The sequence below is a fragment of the Bufo bufo genome, chromosome 2 (genome assembly GCF_905171765.1).
Source record: "Bufo bufo chromosome 2, aBufBuf1.1, whole genome shotgun sequence".
Classification (NCBI taxonomy): domain Eukaryota; kingdom Metazoa; phylum Chordata; class Amphibia; order Anura; family Bufonidae; genus Bufo; species Bufo bufo.
Genome location: NC_053390.1, coordinates 243974135 through 243997596, shown reverse-complemented (window position 1 = coordinate 243997596; position 23462 = coordinate 243974135). Strand labels below are relative to the sequence as shown.

At 43.4% G+C, this 23462-nt stretch overlaps 1 protein-coding gene across 1 annotated transcript in view; it reads left to right on the top strand.

The window, feature by feature from the left end:
• Nucleotides 1–2992: 2992 nt before the first annotated feature.
• LOC120988670 overlaps nt 2993–23462 on the top strand; it is a 90471-nt gene continuing 70001 nt past the window's right edge. The window contains exon 1 of the mRNA XM_040416297.1: nt 2993–3144. Within this exon, the coding sequence (XP_040272231.1) occupies nt 3070–3144 (75 nt within the window). The 5' untranslated portion in view covers nt 2993–3069. The remainder of the gene's footprint in view (nt 3145–23462) is intronic.

Below are 23462 nucleotides of genomic sequence, written 5' to 3'. Positions count from 1 at the left end.
GTTGCCGTAAACAGAAGATAATGGGTAACAAATTAGGGGATGCTTTTTCTCCTGTTACCCCTTGTGGAAATGAAAAATTCTGGGCTAAAGCAACATTTTATTGGAAGAAATTATACTTTTCATTTTTATAGCCAAGTTTTCCCAAATTCCGTAAAACGCTTAGGGGGTCTAAGTGCTCAGTACCCCCCTTAATATATTCTTTAAGGGGTGCAGTTTCCAAAATGGTTTCACTTTTTGAGGGTTTCCACTGTAGGGGTACATCGGGGTCTCTTCAAATACAAAATGGTGCCTAAAAACCATTCTAGCTAAATCTGCCTCCAGAATCCATATGGCGCTCCTTTCCTTCTGACCACTGCCACGTGCTCATAGAGCAGTATACCACCACATATGGGGTATTTCTGTAAGGCCTCATGCACACGACAGTATTTTTTTGCGGTCCGCAAAAAGCTGTTCCGTTGTTCCGTGATCCGTTTCCTTTTTTGTTTCCGTGTGTCTTCCTTGATTTTTGGAGGATCACCAGACATGAAAAGTGAAATAAAAAATCTAAGTCAAGTTTGCCTTGCAAATGATAGGAATAAAATGGACGCGGACGCGGATGACAATCTTGTGTGCCTCCGTGTTTTTTCACGGACCCATTGACTTGAATGGGTCCACGAACCGTTGTCCTTGAAAAAAATAGGACAGGTCATATTTTTTTGACGGACTGGAAACACTGATCACGGACGCGGATGACAAACTATGCATTATCCGAGTTTTCAACGGACCCATTGAAAGTCAATGGGTCCGCAGAAAATCACGGAAAACGGAACAACGGACACGGAACACAACAACGGTCGTGTGCATGAGGCCTAAGCTGCAGAATCAGAGTAATGTATATTGAGGTTTATTTTGCTGTTAACCCTTGCTGTGTTGCAAGAAAAAATTGATTAACAAAAAAAATCTTGTGGAACACCTCAAGAATTAATAAAGTTTGTAACATCACTATTGAATAATTTGAGGGGTTTAGTTTCTAAAATGGGGTCATTTATGGGTGGTTTCCATTACGTAAGCCCCTCAAAATTACTTTATGACTGAATCGGTGCTTAAAAAAATGGTTTTGGGAATTTTGTTGAAAATTTAAACAATTGCTTTTAAAATTCTAAGCCTTCTTAGGCCTCTTTCACACTTGCGTTGTCCGGATCCGGCGTGTACTCCACTTGCCGGAATTACACGCCGGATCCGGAAAAACGCAAGTGTACTGAAAGCATTTGAAGACGGAACCGTCTTCCAAATGCGTTCAGTGTTACTATGGCACCCAGGACGCTATTAAAGTCCTGGTTGCCATAGTAGGAGCGGGGAGCGGGGGAGCAGTATACTTACAGTCCGTGCGGCTCCCGGGGCGCTCCAGAATGACGTCAGAGCGCCCCATGCGCATGGATGACGTGATCCATGTGATCACATGATCCATGCGCTTGGGGCGCCCTGACGTCACTCTGGAGCGCCCGGGGAGCCGCACGGACGGTAAGTATGCTGCTCCCCCGCTCCCCGCTACACTTTACCATGGCTGCCAGGACTTTAGCGTCTTGGCAGCCATGGTAACCACTCTGAAAAAGCTAAATGTCGGCTCCGGCAATGCGCCGAAACGACGTTTAGCTTAAGGCCGGATCCGGATCAATGCCTTCCAATGGGCATTAATTCCGGATCCGGCCTTGCGGCAAGTGTTCCGTATTTTTGGCCGGAGCAAAAAGCGCAGCATGCTGCGGTATTTTCTCCGGCCAAAAAACGTTCCGTTCCGGAACTGAAGACATCCTGATGCATCCTGAACGGATTTCTCTCCATTCAGAATGCATTAGGATAATCCTGATCAGGATTCTTCCGGCATAGAGCCCCGACGACGGAACTCTATGCCGGAAGACAAGAACGCAAGTGTGAAAGAGCCCTAACGTCCTAAAAAAATAAAAAGACATTTACAAAATGTTGCCAACATAAAGCAGACATATGAGGAATGTTGATTGATAACTATTTTATGAGTTATTACTATTAGAGATGAGCGAATTTCCGCTTATGAAATTCGTTAACACTTTGTTGGTTAAAGGTGAATTGCATTATGGATTCCGTTACCACGGACCATAACGCAATTCTATGACGGAATTCACAACGGAATGCCTTCAGAGGCATTCCGTTATTCATTCCGTCATAATAGAAGTTTATGGGCTCCAAAACAGATCTGTTCTGTTTCCGTTATGCAGGGGAGGACTCCCCTGCATAACGGAAACGGGATGGATCGTTTTGAAGCCATAGACTTCTATTATGACCGAATGAATAACGGAATGCCTCTGAAGGTATTCCGTCATAGAAATGCGTTATTGTCCATGGTAACGGAATCCATAACTCAATTCACCTTTAACCAACGAAGTGTGAACGAATTTCAAAATATGAAATTCGCTTATCTCTAATTACTATATGTCTTAGAGAAATTCAAATTTAGAAAATTGTGAATTTTTTAATTTTTTTTGTGAATTTTGGATTATTTCATAAATAAAGGTGAAATATATATCGAAATATACCACTGTCATGAAGTACAATGTGTCATGAGAAAACAATCTCAGAATGGCCTGGATAAGTAAAAGCGTTCCAAAGTTATTACCACATAAAGTGACACATGTCAGATTTGCAAAAGTCGGCCTGGGATGTGGCTCGGTACTGAAAGGGTTAATGTATCCTTAAAATTATGAAAAAAATATTTTCCCCATGACAATAGCATTTATAGCTCATGTAACATGGGACATATGGTGCAGGTATATGCTCCATTTGAATTAGGGAAGTTTCCAGCCCCAACACTTTTGATACAAGAGCCCACTACACTGAAAACGATTGAAAACTATTTGTAGTAATGCAGTGTGAGACCACCAGAGGGCGCAGCGGTTGTTATCCCAGTACAGCAGGTAATTGACCCATGTGGGGAGGGAGTGAAAACCAGAGAGGAAGGTTGAGTCAGAGGCAGAGAGGGGTCCACAGTGGGGAAGCCAAGATCTAAGAGCCTCACATCACAAACTGCTGGGCTGTCCAGAAACAGCTGCAGCTCCAGATATGGGGAGCTCTCCTTTGGCATGGATTTTCCTGACAAGCTTATTGCTGAGGATCACAGAGCCAGGGGATTGCAAGGTAACATCACATCATGCATTATCATTATCTCAGCTGCTCTTTGGGTGTAGAGCATGTAGTGAAATTGTTTAATGTGAAAAGTTTCTGAAATATCAGCCAGTTCCAAAATGTGTCTCCAGATCCATTTCTGATGACAGGACTTGTGGTGAGTGCATGTGATTTTCCAGCTGGAGAAACGACATGAAATGCTTGGGTGGGTGAATGTTTCACACTTAAGTGTTACTGAAAGTTTCCATAGCCGGGGACAATTTCCTAATGTAGGAATATCTGCCCATACATAGAGCAGCTGTAGACCAGTCTTACAAATATGGAAACAGACTGGAGTCTAGGTGAAAGGGGGTCCAGCTGTAGCAATTTCAACCTGGCCCTTCCCTGGTACATTGCTGCAGCACTACTTGTGTGTGTGGATGTACTGAGATTTCCTATTGTACTTTTATATTGTATCTAGATCACCTGTTATGCTACATGTACACGAACTTAGTTTGTTTCCGTTCCGTTCTTTTTGCGGATAGTATGCGGACTCATTCATTTCAATGGGTCCCAAAAAATGCGGACAGCACACCGTGTGCTGTCTGCATCAGTATGTCTGTTCCGTAGCCCCACAAAAAGAAATACAACATGTCCTATTCTTGTCTGTTTTAGGCATTGTTACAATGGATCTGAAAAAAAAAATAAAAGAACGGATGGCATATGGATGTCATCCGTTTTCTAAAAATTTTTGCAGACCGCAAAACACGTACGGTCGTGTGCATGTAGCCTTAGGTGGTGGATCCAAGTAAAATGTTTGTATCAGGAAGGGACCAAGATCATCTGGCTGTACCTCTGTTCTGTAAGGATCCAAATTATGTGTTTCTCTGTTATTAAAAAAAGTGATAAAAATGCAGTGTAAAACTCAGTTTAAGGGTCCATTCACACGTCCGTGTGTGTTTTGCTGATCCACGGATCCGCAAAACACTGACATCGGCGATGTGCGTCCCGCATTTTGCGGACCGCACATCACCGGCATTCTCATAGAAAATAGAATAGGACATGTTCTATTTTTTAAGGGATCGGAATTGCGGACCCGGAAGTGCGGATCCACAATTCCGGATCCGGGCAGCACATCGTGTTGCGGACGTGTGAATGGACCCTTACTTTATCTTGGAAAACTGGGCGACTCTCTTTAATATTGGCCACATTAAACCTGCGTTTTTTCCAGGTATAATAAAAAAGCATAAATGTATTTTTATTTTGTATTTTATTTATTTAATGTCTTTATTTTATTATGAATTTATTTGTGTCTCTCTTACCAGTGTTTGCAGCTTTTGTACCTGTGTACAGGACTGAGTTTGGTGCTTGAGCCTCCATTGTGTATTTCAAATGGTGCTTTGGAACCTGAGCCAGCGCTTCCTCCTGCTTGCCTATAGCTGCTGCTCTTAATCAATTTCACGCCTACCTTAGCCAGAGAAGTGCACCCCCCTTTGGAATGCAGTCCAGTTATTTGAGGACACAGGGCTGCATTGATTCTGCAGCTCAATCTAATTAAAAGTGCGTTGCTTGGCTAGAAGAGCAGAGGTGGCACAATTAAATATACATCTTCTCATAACTGGAAATAGCCAATCTAAATAATTCTTGTTAAAGCTGTATAGATCCTTGATAGTTCCATCATTCTGGCCTCCTTACTAGAGGATGCAGGTAAAATGTGCCAATATGTAAAGAGCAGGATCATCATAGTGTTTTTCAGTGAAGAGCAGCCCTTGATTGCACATGGAGCAGTGTTTTCAATCAGGGAGCCTTCACACGCCGCAGGTTGGTTGCAGAAAGCCATGTGCTTCCCACCAAAACAACCATATTCCTATTATTGTATGTAGTACTTGTGATGTGTAGAATTTAACCACCCCATTTATACGGTCACCTTTCCTTATAGTCTCATGCACATCCAAGCTTTAAACCAGGGGTGCACAACCTTTTCTGGTTGGGGGCCACATTGTCAACCTGAACCAATTCCAAGGGACGAAAATAAACTTTAAAGGGGTATTATCAAGTGAAATACTATGTTTATGGCATATTGAACATATAGTATATATTATTATAAATGTCTAGTTACACTTCTAGTACTCCCATCTAATGGGACAATACATGAAAGATTCATGTGAGCAGCCACAAGACATACACATAGATGTCTGCTACCAGATGGCTGGGGGCCGCATAGAATGGTATTGAGGGCCACATGTGGCCCCCGGGCCTCAGGTTGTGCACCCTTGCTTTAAACTGTCTCTCATAAGTATGGGGCATTGATTTAATTTTTTGTATGTAAGAAAATGGAATTCTGTAAAATGGAAGGTATATGGAGGTACAGTATAGGCCTATAGTAGTCATATTACAAGTCTGTAGATATTTTTTAAGCTAATGGGATTTTTTTAACTTCTGGGGTAAATGTTTTTTTTGTTTTTTTTTAAAGAAATGATGATGTACCGGATTGTGTTTTAGATCTGTTGCTTGCTTTTATTTAAAAGAAAATGTGAAAAAAATATGATTGTGACAGAATAGTACGTATTAGGGTCCATTCACACATCCGCATCCGTTCCGCAATTTTGTGGAACAGGTGCGGACCCATTCGTTTTCAATGGGGCCGTAATGTGCTGTCCACATCCGCATTTGCGGATCCGCACTTCCGTTCCGCCAAAAAATAGAACATGTCCTATTCTTGTCCGCAATTGCGGACAAGAAAAGGCATTTTCTATGAGAGTGCCGGCGATGTGCGGTCCGCAAAATGCCGGTGTCCATGTTTTGCGGATCCTCAAAACGCATACGGACGTGTGAATGGACCTTGAAGGCTGAGTTCACACGGGCGTTGCGGGAAAAGGTGCGGGTGCGTTGCGGGAACATGCGCGATTTTTTTTCCGCGCGAGTGCAAAACATTGTAATGCGTTTTGCACTCGCGTGAGAAAAATCACGCATGTTTGGTACCCAAACCTGAACTTCTTCACAGAAGTTCGTGCTTGGGATCGGTGTTCTGTAGATTGTAATATTTTCCCTTATAACATGGTTATAAGGGAAAATAATAGCATTCGGAATACAGAATGCATAGTACAATAGCGCTGGAGGGGTTAAAAAATAAATAAATAATAATTTACCGTATTTTTTGCCCTATAAGACGCACCTAGGTTTTTGAGGAGGAAAATAAGAAAAAAAATATTTTGAACCAAAAGGTGTGCTTTTGGTGGGTTTTGAACTAATTGTGGTCTGTTATGGGGGATCTGTGGGTGACGCACTGTTATGGGGGATCTGTGGGCGACGCACTGTTATGGGGGATCTGTGGGCGTCGCACTGTTATGGGGGATCAGTGGGCGTCGCACTGTTATGGGGGATCTGTGGGCGTCGCACTGTTATGGGGGATCTGTGGGCGACGCACTGTTATGGGGGATCTGTGGGCGACGCCCTGTTATGGGGGATCTGTGGGCGACGCACTGTTATGGGGGATCTGTGGGCGACGCACTGTTATGGGGGATCTGTGGGCGACGCACTGTTATGGGGGTCTCTGGATGGCACATATATAGCATCTTATGCTATGTGTCATCCACAGATCCCCTCCATAACTGTCCCTGTAGTGAATGACCCTCAATACAGGGGGTGGGGGTCGCATCTGCTTTTATAATGACAGCGGGGCCCGTGCAATGACTGTATTCTACTACACGGGCCCCGCTCACTGTATAATTGTATCTCTAATAGCTAATTGTTATGTATATACCGTAATCGCATCATCTGCGCCTGTATACTTACAAGCGCTCGGTAGGTAGCAGAGAGGAGGGAGGAGGCAGGCCGGGAGGACGGGCGCTGGCAGCGTGAGTCACTACGTCACACGCCTCCCACTTTATGAATGAAGCAGGCGGCGCAGGCGTGTGACGTAGTGACTCACCCTGCCAGCGCCCGTCCTCCCGGCCTTCCTCCTCCCTCCTCTTTGCTACCTACCATGCGCTTGTAAGTATACAGGCGCTGATTATGCGATTACGGTATGTACATAACAATTAACTATTAGAGATACGATTATACAGTGAGCGGGGCCCGTGTAGTAGAATACAGTCACTGCACAGGCCCCGCTGTCATTATAAAAGCAGATGCCGGCCCCCAGCCTCTCCTCCCTCACAGCTGATACACCCGCCGCGCGGCATCGCGGCGGGTGTATCACTGAAAATTCTGCAAAATCAGCAGCATTCGCCCCATAAGACGCACTGCTATTTCCCCCCCACTTTTGGGGGGGAAAAAGTGCGTCTTATAGGGCGAAAAATACGGTAACTCACCTTAATCCACTTGCTCGCGCAGCCCGGCATCTCTTCTGTCTTCATCTTAGCTGTGTGCAGGAAAAGGACCTGTGGTGACGTCACTCCGGTCATCACATGGTCCATCACATGATCTTTTACCATGGTGATGGATCATGTGATGACCGGAGTGACGTCACCACAGGTCCTTTTCCTGCACACAGCTAAGATGAAGACAGAAGAGAAGCTGGGCAGCGCGAGCAAGTGCTTTAAGGTGAGTTAAATTATTATTATTATTTTTTTAACCCCTCCAGCGCTATTGTACTAAGCATTCTGTATTCAGAATGCTATTATTTTCCCTTATAACCATGTTATAAGGGAAAATAATAATGATCTCCATCCCGATCGTCTCCTAGCAACCGTGCGTTAAAATCGCACCGCATCCGCACTTGCTTGCGGATGCTTGCGATTTTCTCGCAGCCCCATTAGCGTCTTCTGCGATGCGTGGAAAATGCACAATATAGAGCATGCTGCGATTTTCACGCAACGCGGCATCGATCATGCGCACGGGAGTACACAGCATCATAGATTACAATGATGCTGTGGACTTTGAGCCACCCACGGGACTATTGTCCCGCACTCATAAGATCATATCGGTGCGGGACAATAGCCTCGCGGGCGGCCGACGTGCACAGCATCATTGTAATCTATGATGCTCTGCGCTCCCGTGCGCACGATCGATGCCGCTCTGGGACATATGGCCCGCATACGGACCGTATGTCTCGGAGGGCATACGGTCGTGTGCAAGGGCCCTAAGAGTGGAGAAAACAAACTGAAACACGTTGAATCCGTCATAAGTTTAATCCATTTTTATAATAATTCTTTTTTTTAAGAAGAGGACATTGAAAAATACAATAATAGCATATTATCAATAAAGAAATACATTCCACAATGGCAAAGAGTTATGGCTGTGTTATATAATCCAATAGTATTAGGGCTCATGTACACAAACGTATTTTCTATCCGTGTCCATTCCGTTTTCTTTTTGCAGAACATATGCAGAACCATTAATTTCAATGGGCCAAAAAATACGGAAGTTACTCCGTGTGCATTCTGTTTCCGTATGTTTGTTCCGCAAAAAAAAATAGAGCATGTCCTATTATTGTCCGCATTACGGACAAGGATAGTACGCATGTACTATTAGGGGCCAGCTGTTTCATTCCACAAGATATGGAATGCACACGTCAGTATTTTTTATGGACTGCAAAATACATATGGTCGTATGCATGAGCCCTTAAAGGGGTTGTCTCATCATGGACAATGGGGGCATATCGCTAGGATATGCCCCCATTGTCTTATAGTTTCGGTTCCACGGCTGGGACCCGCACCTATATAGAGAACGGAGCCCTGCAAGTGAAGGAGGGCGCACTGCGCATGCGCAGCCGCACTCCATTCATTTTCTATGGGGCCGGCGAAGATAGCCAGCCGGCTATTTCCGTCGCCCCCATAGAAATGAAAGGGAGCGAGGGCCGTGCATGCGTGGTACGCTCCCTTTCACTTCTATAGGGAGGCGTGTTGGTGGTGGTCGGACCGGAGTCCTCCAGCCACCACCTTGCGGGGCTCCGTTCTCCATATACAGTGGGGGAAATAATTATTTGACCCCTCACTGATTTTGTAAGTTTGTCCAATGACAAAGAAATGAAAAGTCTCAGAACAGTATCATTTCAATGGTAGGTTTATTGTAACAGTGGCAGATAGCACATCAAAAGGAAAATCGAAAAAATAACTTTAAATAAAAGATAGCAACTGATTTGCATTTCATTGAGTGAAATAAGTATTTGAACCCTCTAACAAAAAAAGACTTAATACTTGGTGGAAAAACCCTTGTTTGCAAGCACAGAGGTCAAACGTTTCTTGTAATTGATGACCAAGTTTGCGCACATTTTAGGAGGAATGTTGGTCCACTCCTCTTTGCAGATCATCTCTAAATCCCTAAGGTTTCGAGGCTGTCTCTGTGCAACTCTGAGCTTGAGCTCCCTCCATAGGTTTTCGATTGGATTAAGGTCCGGAGACTGACTAGGCCACTCCATGACCTTAATGTGCTTCTTCTTGAGCCACTCCTTTGTTGCCTTTGCTGTATGTTTTGGGTCATTGTCGTGCTGGAACACCCATCCACGACCCATTTTCAGTTTCCTGGCAGAGGGAAGGAGGTTGTCGCTCAGGATTTCACGATACATGGCTCCGTCCATTTTCCCGATTATGCGAATAAGTTGTCCTGTGCCCTTAGCAGAAAAACACCCCCAAAGCAAAATGTTTCCACCCCCATGCTTGACGGTGGGGACGGTGTTTTGGGGGTCATAGGCAGCATTTTTCTTCCTCCAAACACAGCGAGTTGAGTTAATGCCAAAGAGCTCTATTTTGGTCTCATCAGACCACAGCACCTTCTCCCAGTCACTCTCTGAATCATTCAGGTGTTCATTGGCAAACTTCAGACGGGCCTGCACATGTGCCTTCCTGAGCAGGGGGACCTTGCGAGCCCTGCAGGATTTTAATCCATTGCGGTGTAATGTGTTTCCAATGGTTTTCTTGGTGACTGTGGTCCCTGCTAATTTGAGGTCATTAACTAACTCCTCCCGTGTAGTTCTAGGATGCTTTTTCACCTTTCTCAGAACCATTGACACCCCACGAGGTGAGATCTTGCGTGGAGCCCCAGAGCGAGGTCGATTGATGGTCATTTTGTGCTCCTTCCATTTTCGAACAATCGCACCAACAGTTGTCACCTTCTCTCCCAGCTTCTTGCTAATGGTTTTGTAGCCCATTCCAGCCTTGTGCAGGTCTACAATTTTGTCTCTGACATCCTTGGACAGCTCTTTGGTCTTTCCCATGTTGGAGAGTTTGGAGTCTGCTTGATTGATTGATTCTGTGGACAGGTGTCTTTTATACAGGTGACTAGTTAAGACAGGTGTCCTTAATGAGGGTGACTAATTGAGTAGAAGTGTCTAACCACTCTGTGGGAGCCAGAACTCTTAATGGTTGGTAGGGGTTCAAATACTTATTTCACTCAATGAAATGCAAATCAGTTGCTATCTTTTATTTAAAGTTATTTTTTCGATTTTCCTTTTGATGTGCTATCTGCCACTGTTACAATAAACCTACCATTGAAATGATACTGTTCTGAGACTTTTCATTTCTTTGTCATTGGACAAACTTACAAAATCAGTGAGGGGTCAAATAAATATTTCCCCCACTGTAGGAGGGACCCGCACCTATAAGACAATAGGGGCATATCCATAAAGCAACATGTAAATTGAGGAGAGCAGTGTGGAGTCAGAGCAGCCTTAGTACACTGGATATACCGTAACTGTCATACCCATAGAACCGTGTTGTACAATGTAAATTAATATATTTGAACATTAAATAAATGAACATTTATTACATAACAAGTAAATAAGGCAAAAAATGAACTTGAAAATACACATTTCAATTGTTAACACAGCGAGTAGTGTTGAGCGAACTTGCAATTTGCAAGTTCAGCATTCGGGTTATCTAAGAATTCCGTAATCGATTCTGTTACCACGGACGATAACGTAATTCTATGATGGCATACACAATGGAAGCCTATAAGAGGCCTTCCGCATTGCATTCCTTTATAATAGAAGTCTATGGCCAGCAGTCTTACTTCAAGAATGTATGAAGAAACAGAAATAATATATGTATATATACAAAAAGGGCAAGACACGGTGTGACGAATGGACATTTGAAAAACAGAATATCAAAGATCTTCAGTTCTTAATTATCTTACAGATAAGCTGTGTGCAAGTTTTATGGTCTCTAAATTGATGTTATTGCGGAGACCTGGTGCCCCACTATGTCTATAGAAGACTCTTTAGATCTTGTACATTCCACAGTCCCTCCTTATGCAGGAACATGTGGTTGAATGTGATCAGTGAGTGATAGTTGCATAATGAATGCTGGCAAAGGGTAGGCACTTCAAAGTCTAACTGGACTAATTTGATATGTTATAGGGACATATCAGAAGTTTAGATCGGCGGAGGTCTGAGAGCTGAGACCCCCACAATCTTTAGACTGGGAGGAGAGAAGCGTATGCTTTGCGCACTCTCTCTTCTCACTGCGGAACAGGAATACAAAGAGAGAGATAGAGAGCGCTAAGTGCATGCTTCTCTTCCCCTTGTTCTAGAGATCATGGGGGTCTCAGGTATCAGACCCCCACCCTTCTATACTTTTGATATGGCCCTATAACATATAAAGGTTTTTAAAACATACAAAAGGTCATTATTACAAAGGAAGTGCAGATATCACTTACATCCTTTTTCCTCTGTCATACTCGGAAAGGTACATCCAGGAAGCTCAAGTGTAGGGAGTTTGGTGGGGTCCTCACACAGTAGAGCTGTGATTTCTATTTCCCTAAAGAATAGCAACTCAACAGGATTAGATGTCGCTGTCTTGTTACGGTTTTTGCCACCATTTTCAGAAATCATGTTAAAAATGCTGTGTTTTACTATGTCTTTGGAAAATTGTGACAAATGTGTCATTTTGATGCAGTTTTTAATGCATTTTAAACCAATATTAAGAGTGGCTCATAAAGAGAGTAGGTGTACAGCACAGGAAAGATACATGACTTTAGTCAACTAGTTTTGGGTTAAAAACCAGCATTAAAGAGGACCTGTCATCGCTCCTGACATGCCTGTTTTAATAGCTTCATGCATGCCCATGTAATAACAATTCTGGAGCATCTATTCTTATGACTCTATGTTGTGTCATTTCTTTATTATTTGTACTAAAAGTTTTGAAAGAATTGCTAGTAGTCTGCAGTAAGGGTACAGAGGTGTGGTAACCAGTTGGGGGTGTGGACCTGGACGGACTCACTCTATCCAATCAGTGCTGCCGTTTTCAGACTGTGCAGGTACACCCCCCCAACTGGTTACCACCCCGCTGTACCCTTACTGCAGACTGCTAGCAATTCATTCATAACGTCTACTAGAAATAATAATGGAATGGCACAACATAGAGGTACACAAATAGATGCTCCAGAATAGTTATTACGTGGGGAATACATGAAACTATTAAAACAGGCATGTCAGGAGTGGTGACAGGTCCTCCTTAAATAACTGCATCGAAATGGCACATGTTAAAGGAGTTTTCCAGTTTGCATCAACATCCTTTAAAATAATAATATATGAAGGTAGCTATAATTTTGTCATGCATTTATTTTACCTTAATTTCTTCTGGGCTGTGGTCACATGACCATTCAGCTCTTTCCTATTTCTTGTGATATGTCCATGGGCGTGTCAAACCATCAGCTGGATCAATGATATGGTTATGTCAATGTAACTACTGTGTTTCCCCGAAAATAAGACCTACTTCTAGTTTTGCCTCTCGCTGTAATATAAGGCATCCCCCCGAAAATAAGGCCTCCCCGATAATAAAGCCACCCCAGAATATAAGGCCCCCCAAGCTACGGTACCGTAAGGCGTCTGACTCCTCTGGACCCTACGGGCGCCGCCATGCAGCTCACTGATTGGCTGCAGCGCAGGTGGTGCGAGGTCTCTTTAAATCAGAGAGCCCACGCCGCCGCCAGGACAAGCTGTCGCCTTCTTCTGCTCGCTCTGCCCTGACGGAGTCTGGCTGACTCACAACTTGACTGGCACGGACAAACAGGGGTGACAGGTAGGGGGGGGGGGATATCTGATGGAAGGTGGGGGATGTCTGGTGAAGGTGGGGGACGACGACGACTAAATACGGTAATGCACTGTCCACTGGCACAGGGGAGGAGGATCATTTAAAATGACACAGGGGGATCAGGGTGGGGAGGGGGATCATTTAAAATGACACAGGAGGATCAGAAGGGGGAACTAAAATGGTACGGTAATCCCCCCTCTGATTCTCCTGTGCCATTTTAATTCCCCCTTCTGATCCCCCTGTGTCATTTTAAGTGATCCCCCTCCCCACCCTAATACCCCTGTGCCATTTTAAGTGATTCCCCCTCCCCACCCTGATACCCCTGTGCCATTTTAAGTGATTCCCCCTCCCCACCCTGATACCCCTCTGCCATTCTTCTTCATGGAAAAATAAGACATCCCTGAAAATAAGACCTAGCGAATCTTTGGGAGCAAAAATTGATATAAGACACTGTCTTATTTTCGGAGAAACAGGGTAGTTGGGTGGGAGGAGCTGTAACTGTGCTTCCTGTTGGTGGGGTATTTAAAAAGGCAACTGCTTGTTACACTTGTCTGTGGTTGGTCTTGTATGCTCTCTGAATTCTGGATCTCTGACCTGTTGCCTGTTTGTGACCTCACCTCTGTCTGCTGACTTTGCCTCTGATTTTATCTCCTGGTTTTGACTATGCATGTTGTCTCTCTCTCTCTCTTTTGGTTCTATGATGTGACTCTCAGGTTTTGACCCGGTTTGTCTGACTACCCTATTACCCAGTTTAGGTCCCGTGCACTTAGTAAGGACCACCGCCCAGTTCGTGGCTGCTATCTAAGTCAGACCATCCCAGTAGATAGCGACAGTAGCGTGGGTGGAATTTAGGACTGTACTGTTCCCTATCTAATGTGACAAGCAGCTTATAACCACATTATTTCTGTACTTGGAAGAAATTACTTAACAGATTTGGTGCTTTTTCTCCCTTCAACCCCTGCAAAAAGGTTACATTTTTGGCTAAAGCAACATTATATTGGAAAACATTTTTCATTTTCACTGTCACCTGTGGGGTCAAAACCATCACTACACCTCCAGCTGAATTTCTTGGAAGAATGGTTTTAAAAATCGGGTTATTTCTTGGAGTTTCGACTATACTGGTACCTCAAATGTTGTAAATTCGACATGGTGCCCAAACCCATCTGTTTCAGAAGTCAAATAGTGCTCCTTCTGAACCCTGCAGTGTGCCTAAACAACAGGTTGCAACCACATAAGGACTATTTCTATACTTGGGAGAAATGACTTAAAGGGGTTGTCCTGGTTCAGAGCTGAACCCGGACATTCCTCCATTTTCACCTCGGCAGCCCCCCTGACATGAGCATCGGAGCAGTTCATGCTCCGATGCTCTCCTTTGCCCTGCGCTAAATCTCTCAGGGCAAAGGCATTTTTTGGAGATCCGGTGACGTACCGGGCTCTCCCGGCACTGATGAGCGGGATTTAGCTTTGCCCTAGCCAGTAGAATGGCTAGGGCAGCGCGAAAGCCCGCCCATCAGAGCCGTTGACGTCGCCGAACACACTGCCGGGCGGAAGTTTCCGCCCGGCAGTGTGTTATGATAAACAAAAGAGCCTATGCCCTGTGCGATTGCTTTAAGATGCTCCGATGCTAGCCTCAGGGGGGCTGCCTGGGTGAAAATAAGGGTATGTCCGGGTTCAGCTCTGAACCCGGACAACCCCTTTAATTGGGGTGCTCTGTTGACCCTTGTTAAAGTGAAATATTTTGAGCTAAAACTACATATTCTTTTTAACATGTAATTTTTGAGTTTCATTCCCCAATTCTAATAACTTCTATGAAACACCTGTGGGGTCAAAATGCTCAGTGCACCCCTATTAATTCCTTTAGGCCCCTTTCACACGAGCGAGTTTTCAGCGCGGGTGCAATGCATGCAATAGCACCCGCACTGAATCCTGACCCATTCATTTCAGTGGGTCTGTGTACATTAGAGTTTTTTTCATGCATCAGTTCTGCGTTGCGTAAAAAACACAGCATGTTCTATATTCTATAAGTGTAAGGGGCTTCAGTGAAAAGCGCATTGCATCTGGAAGCAAGTGCGGATGCAATGCGTTTTTCACTGATGTTTACTAGGAGATGTTGTTTGTAAACATTCAGTTTTTTATCACGTGCGTGAAAAACACATCAAAAAACGCATTGCACCCGAGCGGAAACAACTAAACGCAATTGCAGACAAAACTGGCTGAACTTGCTTGCAAAATAGTGCGAGTTTCACTGAACGCACCCTGAACGCATTCGGACCTAATCCGTCACACTAATGTGAAAGAGACCTGTGAAAGAGGTGTAGTTTCCAAAATGGGCCATAAATACCCATATGGGAATCTCCTTTTAACAAAGTATGCATTGATTCAGCTTAACAATATCCTTTATTGAATTAAAACAATTGGTCAATACAGCAATGTACAAATTCAGATCTTTTTCAGACAATTTTTATATGATATGAGTTTACATTGATGCACTTAGGCTACTTTTACACTAGCATTTTTGCTGGATCCAGCAGGGTTCAGCAAAAACGCTTCCGTTACTGATAATAGAACCATCTGCACAACCATATGAACGGTTCCAGTTGTATTATCTGTGACTAGAGCTGAAACGATTACTCGATTGAATCGAGTAATTCGACACTAAAAATCCTCAATGCGAATTTTTTGCATCAAGGATTCGTTTGTGTCATGTGACCACGGAGAGGGAGTGAAGCGCTTGTTATTACTTACCGCTCCGTGGTCACCCGCCTGCACCGCGCTGCACTTTCAGCCCTGACACATGGTCAGGACATAGTACACGCATACGTGCACTATGACCCAACACTGTGTGACGTCAGGACAGCAGTGCAGCTCGCGGAGAAGAAGACTGAGGAGCTGTGGAGCGGAGCCTCTACAGGAAATGTAAGTACTGGCCACTCCATGTCCACAACCTCAATGCAAGAAACAGCAAAGTAGGAGTAGGGACGTTGCCATGGCACACTACAGATATCTTTGGTGACATGGTGCGGGCAAGGAGGAACCGGGCGGCAGGCGATGCGCACTTGCGAGCTTCATTACTGCTGAGCTCAGGGCTTCCAGAGCCCGGACAGACAATCTAGTAAAAGCATCCTGACTGGGCGGCGGTATTGCGAACGACCGGCTCTAATACTCCGCAGTCAATGGAACAATTAGCAAGAAGCTGAAGAGTCTGGAGAAGGGCACAGTCAGCATGGAGGGGGCGTATGTAACAAACACCGGGGTGTGAGCTGCAGGCTCAGCAATAATAGGAATGGAAACTACTATAGGAAGCCCCCCATAAATCAGTGCTCAGGGGTGAAGTCCTCATCACAGGTGGATTGTGACAACCTGAGAGAGAGTGCCTTCATGAACAGAATGCAGGAACTACAGTAAAGACTGACACATGTCAGTGGGGGTCACCGCTTCGTTTCTGTAATATATGTCACAGAGTCATGCTCTATGGCTGGATGACTTACCTCCTGCTGTCCGGGGCACTCTGGACCGCTGCCACCTGGTTTATCACTCGGACTGGCTCTTAGGGGGGCAAGCTGATGGCACTGGGGTGGGGGAGCGCTGAAGGCCCTAGGGCAGTGATGGTGAACCTTTTTTAAGACAGAGTGCCCAAAATGTAACCCAAAACCCACTTATTTATCGTAAAGTGCCAACACAGCAATTTACCCTGAATACAACAGTCCAATATAGTATATCTTCCATGTACTTTATCATTTAGCTATAATAGCCTGCCTACATTCAATGCGCTGCCTGTGCTGTTCATAGTGTGCCCTGCACTGGTGAATGGCAGCAAAAAGTCTAAGGCATATTGGTACACCATAGACTTTTTCCATGGTGTGGGTGCCCACAGAGAGGGCTCTGAGTACCACCTCTGGCACCCGTGCCATAGGTTCGCCAACACTGCCCTAGGGGAACGGAGCTGATGGCACTGGGGGATAGTGGAGCTGATGGCACTGGGGGGACGGATGCACTTCGGCTGATCACAGAGGGGGGAACGAAGGGCGTTGGGGACTGATGGCAGGGGGCCTGATGAGTTTTTATAAAGTAAAACAGTCTATTAATTAATTTTTTCCTATTTAGAGTACTCTATTAATCGGTAGAATACTCGATTTACTAAAATAATCGTTTACTGCAGCCCTATCTTTAACATACCCAAAACTGATCCGTTATGAACTCTATTGAAAGTCAATGGGGGACGGATCCGTTTTCTATTGTCATTGAAAACTGATCCATCCCTATTGACTTGCATTGTGGGTCATGACTGATCTGATTTGCTACGCATCCCAGGATGGAACGCAAACTGCAGCATGCTGCGGTTTGCTCTCCGGTATGAGAACGGAACGGAATGCATTTTGGAGCATTCCGATCTGCTCAGTTACGTTTTGTCCCCATTGACAATGAATGGGGACAAAACTGAAGCGTTTTTTTTTCCGGTATTGAGACCCTATGACGGATATCAATACCGGAAAATATTAACGCTAGTGTAAAAGTAGCCTATGTAAATAGTGGATAGTTTTTCTCCATTTTGAATAGACATGTTACATTTAAAAGCCAATTATCACTTTAAGAATGGATGCAATGTATTGCTGTGTTTAATGCATTGACATTTGTACATGGTTATAAGTAGGTATAAGCGAATCAACTAAGGATGAAACATCCGAAGTCGATTCACATAAAACTTTTTTTAATACTGTACGGAGCAAGCGCTCCGTACAGTATTAAAATGTATTGGCTTTGATGAGCCAAAGTTATTACTTTGCGAAGTCTCGCAAGACTTAGCATATTAACTTCAGAAATTGATTTATACTGTAAAAAAACATTTCCCGACACACTTTCTGAAGTTATTATGCGAAGTCTCGTGAGACTTCGCGAAGAAATAACTTTGGCTCATCAAAGCCAATACATTTGTATTAAAAAAAGTTTTACGCAAATCTACTTCGGATGTTTCATCCGAAGTCGATTCGCTCATCCCTAGTTATAAGATGTGAAGAAATGTGATTAACCCCTTAATGCCATATAACATACCCGTATGTCATGTGGGTTAAGCAGCTGCTTGAAATGGGCTCACACACTAAGGCCGAATGCACGTGGCCGAGAGCGGTCCGTGGTATGCCAGGCTGGATTCCTGTTCAGGGCAGGAGCGCACCGTGTCATTGGTTGCTATGACGCTGTGCGTTTCATGCCGCCGCTGCTGTACAGTAATACACTATACGAGTGTATTACTGTACAGTGGCGGCGGCATGAAGCGCACAGCGTCATAGCAACCAATGACGCCGTGCGCTCCTGCTCTAAATCCAGTCCGGCATACCACGGACAGCTCTCGGCCGCGAAACAAGGCCGTGTGCATTCGGCCTAAACTCAGACACGGAGGATGCCAGCTGTATAAAACACCAGACACCCACCGGCAGTGACCAATATCTGTCATTTAACCCCTCAGATGCAGCTGTCAATAGCGACCAAAACATCTTGTGGGATAAACAAAAGGAGGGGACTCCGATGGAATCCTCAGTGGAAAATTAATTGGTTACTATGGCAGCCTGGGGACTTGTGAAGGCTCTAAGGACTATCCTAGTGAGCTGCTTGCAAAGCTGTGCCGGAGACAGGGCCTGACAGGTAGCCTGTAAAAACCTATGGTACAAGCGATCGGAATCTCCTGTTCCTAGTCATGTTGTAAACCCCCCCCCCCCTAACACACACACAAAATTTTATAAAAATGTATCAAATGTATCCCAAAATAGTACCAATAAAAACTGTATCCTGGTCCACAGCTCTGTGGACTGAAAAATAAAAAAGCTGCCAGAATATGGCAATGCAAGGGAAAAAAAATTCAAACTTTTTATTATTATTTTTTTTTAAGTAGTAACAATTTATAGAAAATATAAAAATTTGGTATCGCCTTATTCGTTCTGACCTGAATAAGGTTGGCATGTTTTTTTTAGGGTACTTTCACACTAGCGGTTTTCTTTTCCGGCGCTGAGTTCCGTCCTAGGGGCTCAAATCCGGAAAAGAACTGATCAGTTTTATCCTAATGCATTCTGAATGGAGAGTAATCCAATCAGGATGCATCAGGATGTCTTCAGTTCAGTCTTTTTGACTGATCAGGCTTTTCAGAAAACCGTAGCATGTTGTATTTTTACCTCCGGCCAAAAATCCTGAACATTTTGACTGAACTTTTTCCCATTGACTTAAAAAGTTAAAGTCCATAAATGGCGGATCCGTTTTTTCCAATGCATTTTTTCATTGTGATCAAAATCCTGATCAGGATTCAAATGTAATCCATTTTCACACGTTTTTCCGGATCCGGCGGGCATTTCCGGTGTCTGACTTGAACGCCGGATTCAAACAACGCTAGTGTGAAAGTAGCCTTAGTGCATAGTAAATGTTTAAAAACAAAACGATGCCGCGGGTGCCCATGTGTGTGAAGGCCGGCTGGGGTATCGTGTAGGCCCCAGACCAGCCTTGAGTAATTTCCAGCAGGCTGCGCCTCTCTGGTGCAGCCTGCTGGTCAATATCAGAATAGCACTGACATTAAAATGCAATGCACTATAGAGATGATGCATTGCATTTTAAAATCAATCAAAAAGCTGTCTGTTATAGTCCCCTTGTGGGACTATTAAGTGGTAAAAAAAACCACATTTATTCAATAAAAAAAATCCCATATGTTTGGTATTGCCACGTCCATAACGACCCGGACTACATAAATACCACGTAAATTATTCCCTACAGTGAACGTCGTTAAAAAAAGAATTATAAAAAATAGAATTGCTTATTTATTCTTAGTTGCCACCTCCGACAGTAATGCCAATTGCGGACATTTAACCCCTCAGATGCCATGGTCAATCCTGACCACGGCATCTGAGGGCGTGAAACACCGGAAGCGGGCGCTTCTGGTGATGCTCCGGCTCCCCCATGTGGAGCCGGAGCTTGTGTGCAGCAGCCCCTGTCTTTGTGAATGACAGGAGGCTGCTGCATATCATTTCCTATGGAGCCCTTGCCTGCAATAGGGCTTCATAGGAAACTAGAAATTTTCTCATAGACTCCAATGGGGTCTATAAGAATAGAAATCTAATGATTGCCTGTTATCGTTCCCTATGGGAACTATAAAAAAGTGTAAAAGAAAAAAACTAACAAAAAAAACATAAAAATTCAAATCACCCCCCTTTTCCAAAAATAAAAGTAATGCGATGTGTGAAAACTCCCATAGTATAAAAATATATTCCCCAAAACGGAATAAGCGTCAAAATGGCCGATTCGCCGTTTTTGATCGCTTCATTTTCTGCAAAAAAAATTTTATGAAAAGTCATGCACACCCCAGAATGTCAATGCAAAGTTCTGAAAATGAGCCCCACACAGCTCCATAATTACAAAAAAGTTATAGGGGTTATTTTATCACTATCAAAACGCAATAAAAACTATACATATAAGATATAGTTGGATTCATACTGACCTGTATAATAAAAGTACTGGTCAGTTTTATCGCACATCGAACGTCGTAAATAAAAAAAACGTAAAACTGTGGTGGAATTGCTTTTTTTTTTTTTTTTTTTTTTTTTTTTTTTTTGCAATTTCATGCCATTTGGAATTTTTTTCCCGCTTTCCACTACATCATATGCAATATTACATGGTGGTGTTGGAAAGTACAACTTGTCCTGCAAAAAAGAAGCCCTCATATGGCTATGTGAACAGACAAATAAAAAAGTTATGGCTCTGGGAAGGGAGGGAGCACAAAATGAAACGCAAAAACAAAAAAACCTCCGGGATAGAAAGGGTTAGGCAAAATGAGCCATTCTACCCAATCTAAGGTATTTGGAAATGTATTTATAATAAAGTAATATTTGAGTTTTTCAGTAATTTTATGAATTCCCAGAGAACCCCTTTAAGGGGTTAATAAGAAAATTCTGGTCTAATATACCCGCTAAAATGCATGGCTGCTAAAAAACAAACAAACACTGAGTCCTAATTTAGACTGGTTACCACCTCTAAGGAATTGGGACAGGGAATTCCAACAGTTTTTTTTGTTTTTTTTTAATGAAAACAATTTTTCACCTAAAAATGCGTACATTTAGTGCGCAATTAGGAAAGAATGTTGTCTAATTAGTAGACAATTTCTACTTGTTATTAATTAGTGAAATATGCAATACAGGCTGGTTCCAATAAATTGTGCCGCTGGGAATCTGCACATTAGAGTTCGCACAGCAGATTCAGGAAAATGCGGGTGGCGAAACAATAACTATTGTGAAAGCGTGATGACTTTTCCTGAGCTAAAGGTGATAACGATAATAACCATTGGAGAACATTGCTCTGAACAGACAACGGCTTTTGATAGAACCCTTCAGAGCAGATTATGCAACACATAGACATGATTGGGGAAATAAGACCTCTGTGGGAGTAAATAGGGAGGCTGCTGACCTCTGGATTTTCCACCATTGAATTCTGCCTAAATTCCAATAGCTTTGATGTGCACAGAATACAAGAGACCTCTGTTTTAAAATGGCAGCACAAATTAGCATGCACAGTCCATACTTTGTCCAGACCAGCACATCTGTGTTGCATTTAGGTCAGTTAGCTCATCATATCAATAGGCTGTATTAAGATAATATACTATATTATACATATTACATTGTGCATTCTGGCTTTTGAGAAATGCTTTATTGCCCAGCTTTTCATGATTCCGTTGATAGAAGTCTCCATTAATAACAGGACTTTTTTGATGACTAGTGGTCCTAATGGGATGAGTACTGAACCACTTAGTCCTAATTCTGAATGGAAAGATATCCGTTCAGGATGTCTTCCGTTCCATCCGCATTCCGTTTTGTGACTGGACACAAAACATCTGCAAGCTGCCATAAAAACTTAAAAAAACTAGTCAATGGTGACGGATCTGTTTTTTTTAGGAGCCTAAAAAACCAGATCCGTCACCCATTGACTTTCAATGTATTTAGTGACGGATCCGTTTTTTTCCGTTTTGATTTCACACAACCGCATCCTGACGGAATAGATAAATCTTGATGTGCAAAATTAAAAAACAGATCCATTTAATTTCAGTATTGAGATCCTCTGCCGGATATCAATACCGGAATTAACAACGCAAGTGTGAAAGTATCCTAAGCCTTCTGTTCACCAATTATGTAGGCTGCACATACAGTAGATAGATCTCTGTGTACAGTAAAGCGACTCAATTTAAACTTGGTGATAAAAGCGATAAAAGTAGACAGGAGATAAACTCCTGTCTACTCCTGAGATTTTTTTCTTGTGTTATTTTACTATATTTAGGGTAATACCTCAATGGAGTGTCCAGATACTATGATACAGTATCATCAAAATACTGCCATATAGTAGCAAAATATTTCCAGCTCACCTGCTCCACTCAGGAAGACACTTTCTTGAAAAAACAGAAAAATCCAGCACATGCACTACAGATAAAATCCAATCTCTTTATTATGATCCTTTTAAAAGTCCATGAGCTGATCAGAAAGCTTTACGGTCTACGCGTTTCGACTATCTGTCTTATTCATGACCATACTGTGTAGCCAAATTTTTGTGGTTTAAAGAACCCTTTAACCACCTCAGACTCTCTTCTGTTACCATGTGAGTAATCACCAAATTGGAATCGGGGGTGTGTCTGGTGACATAAAATACTAAATTTTATGATGTCACCAGACCCCCCCCATTCCAATTTGGTGATTACTCACATATGGTAATGGGGTTGAGCTGCAACTAGGCCATCAGGGGTGCACCTAGAATTTCTGCTGCCTGAGGTGAAAACTGAAACAGAACCCCAACCCCCTAATTCCAATTTCTCAACCTAACCCCTTCCCTCCAGCCCTACTGTTAAAGACATACTTGGAAAACATTACATACAGCGCTACAAAACATACAGGGTAAAAAAGCGCAACATACCGTGCCCACTGTGCTTCTCAATACCATATTGCAGAAACAGACAATCCCACTTCTGCTGCTCCCCTCTTGCCCCTACCTGGTGCTGCCTGAGGCAATCGCCTCACCTCGCCTCATTGGTGGTGCACCCCTGTACGATAAGTCATAAATATATTTTCCTGGATAACCCCTTTAAAACTGTGTTTTTCTGCTCAGCTGTTTTCCTGAAGGTGCTATCATGTTGTTTGAACACACAGTACTCACCAAAAATTAGTGATATTTGGCTTGTGGGTGAAATTTCAGGATGATCTTTAAATGCACTCTAACCTTTACAGGTGAACTTAATGTGACCTTCTCTAAACTTTTGAATACACGTCCAACTGTTCAATGTTTGAGTACTTTTTGCACAACTTGCTGTTCTCTGACAAGGAACTTAACAGTAAAATTCACAACTGGTGTTTGATCCATGAATCGCCCAAT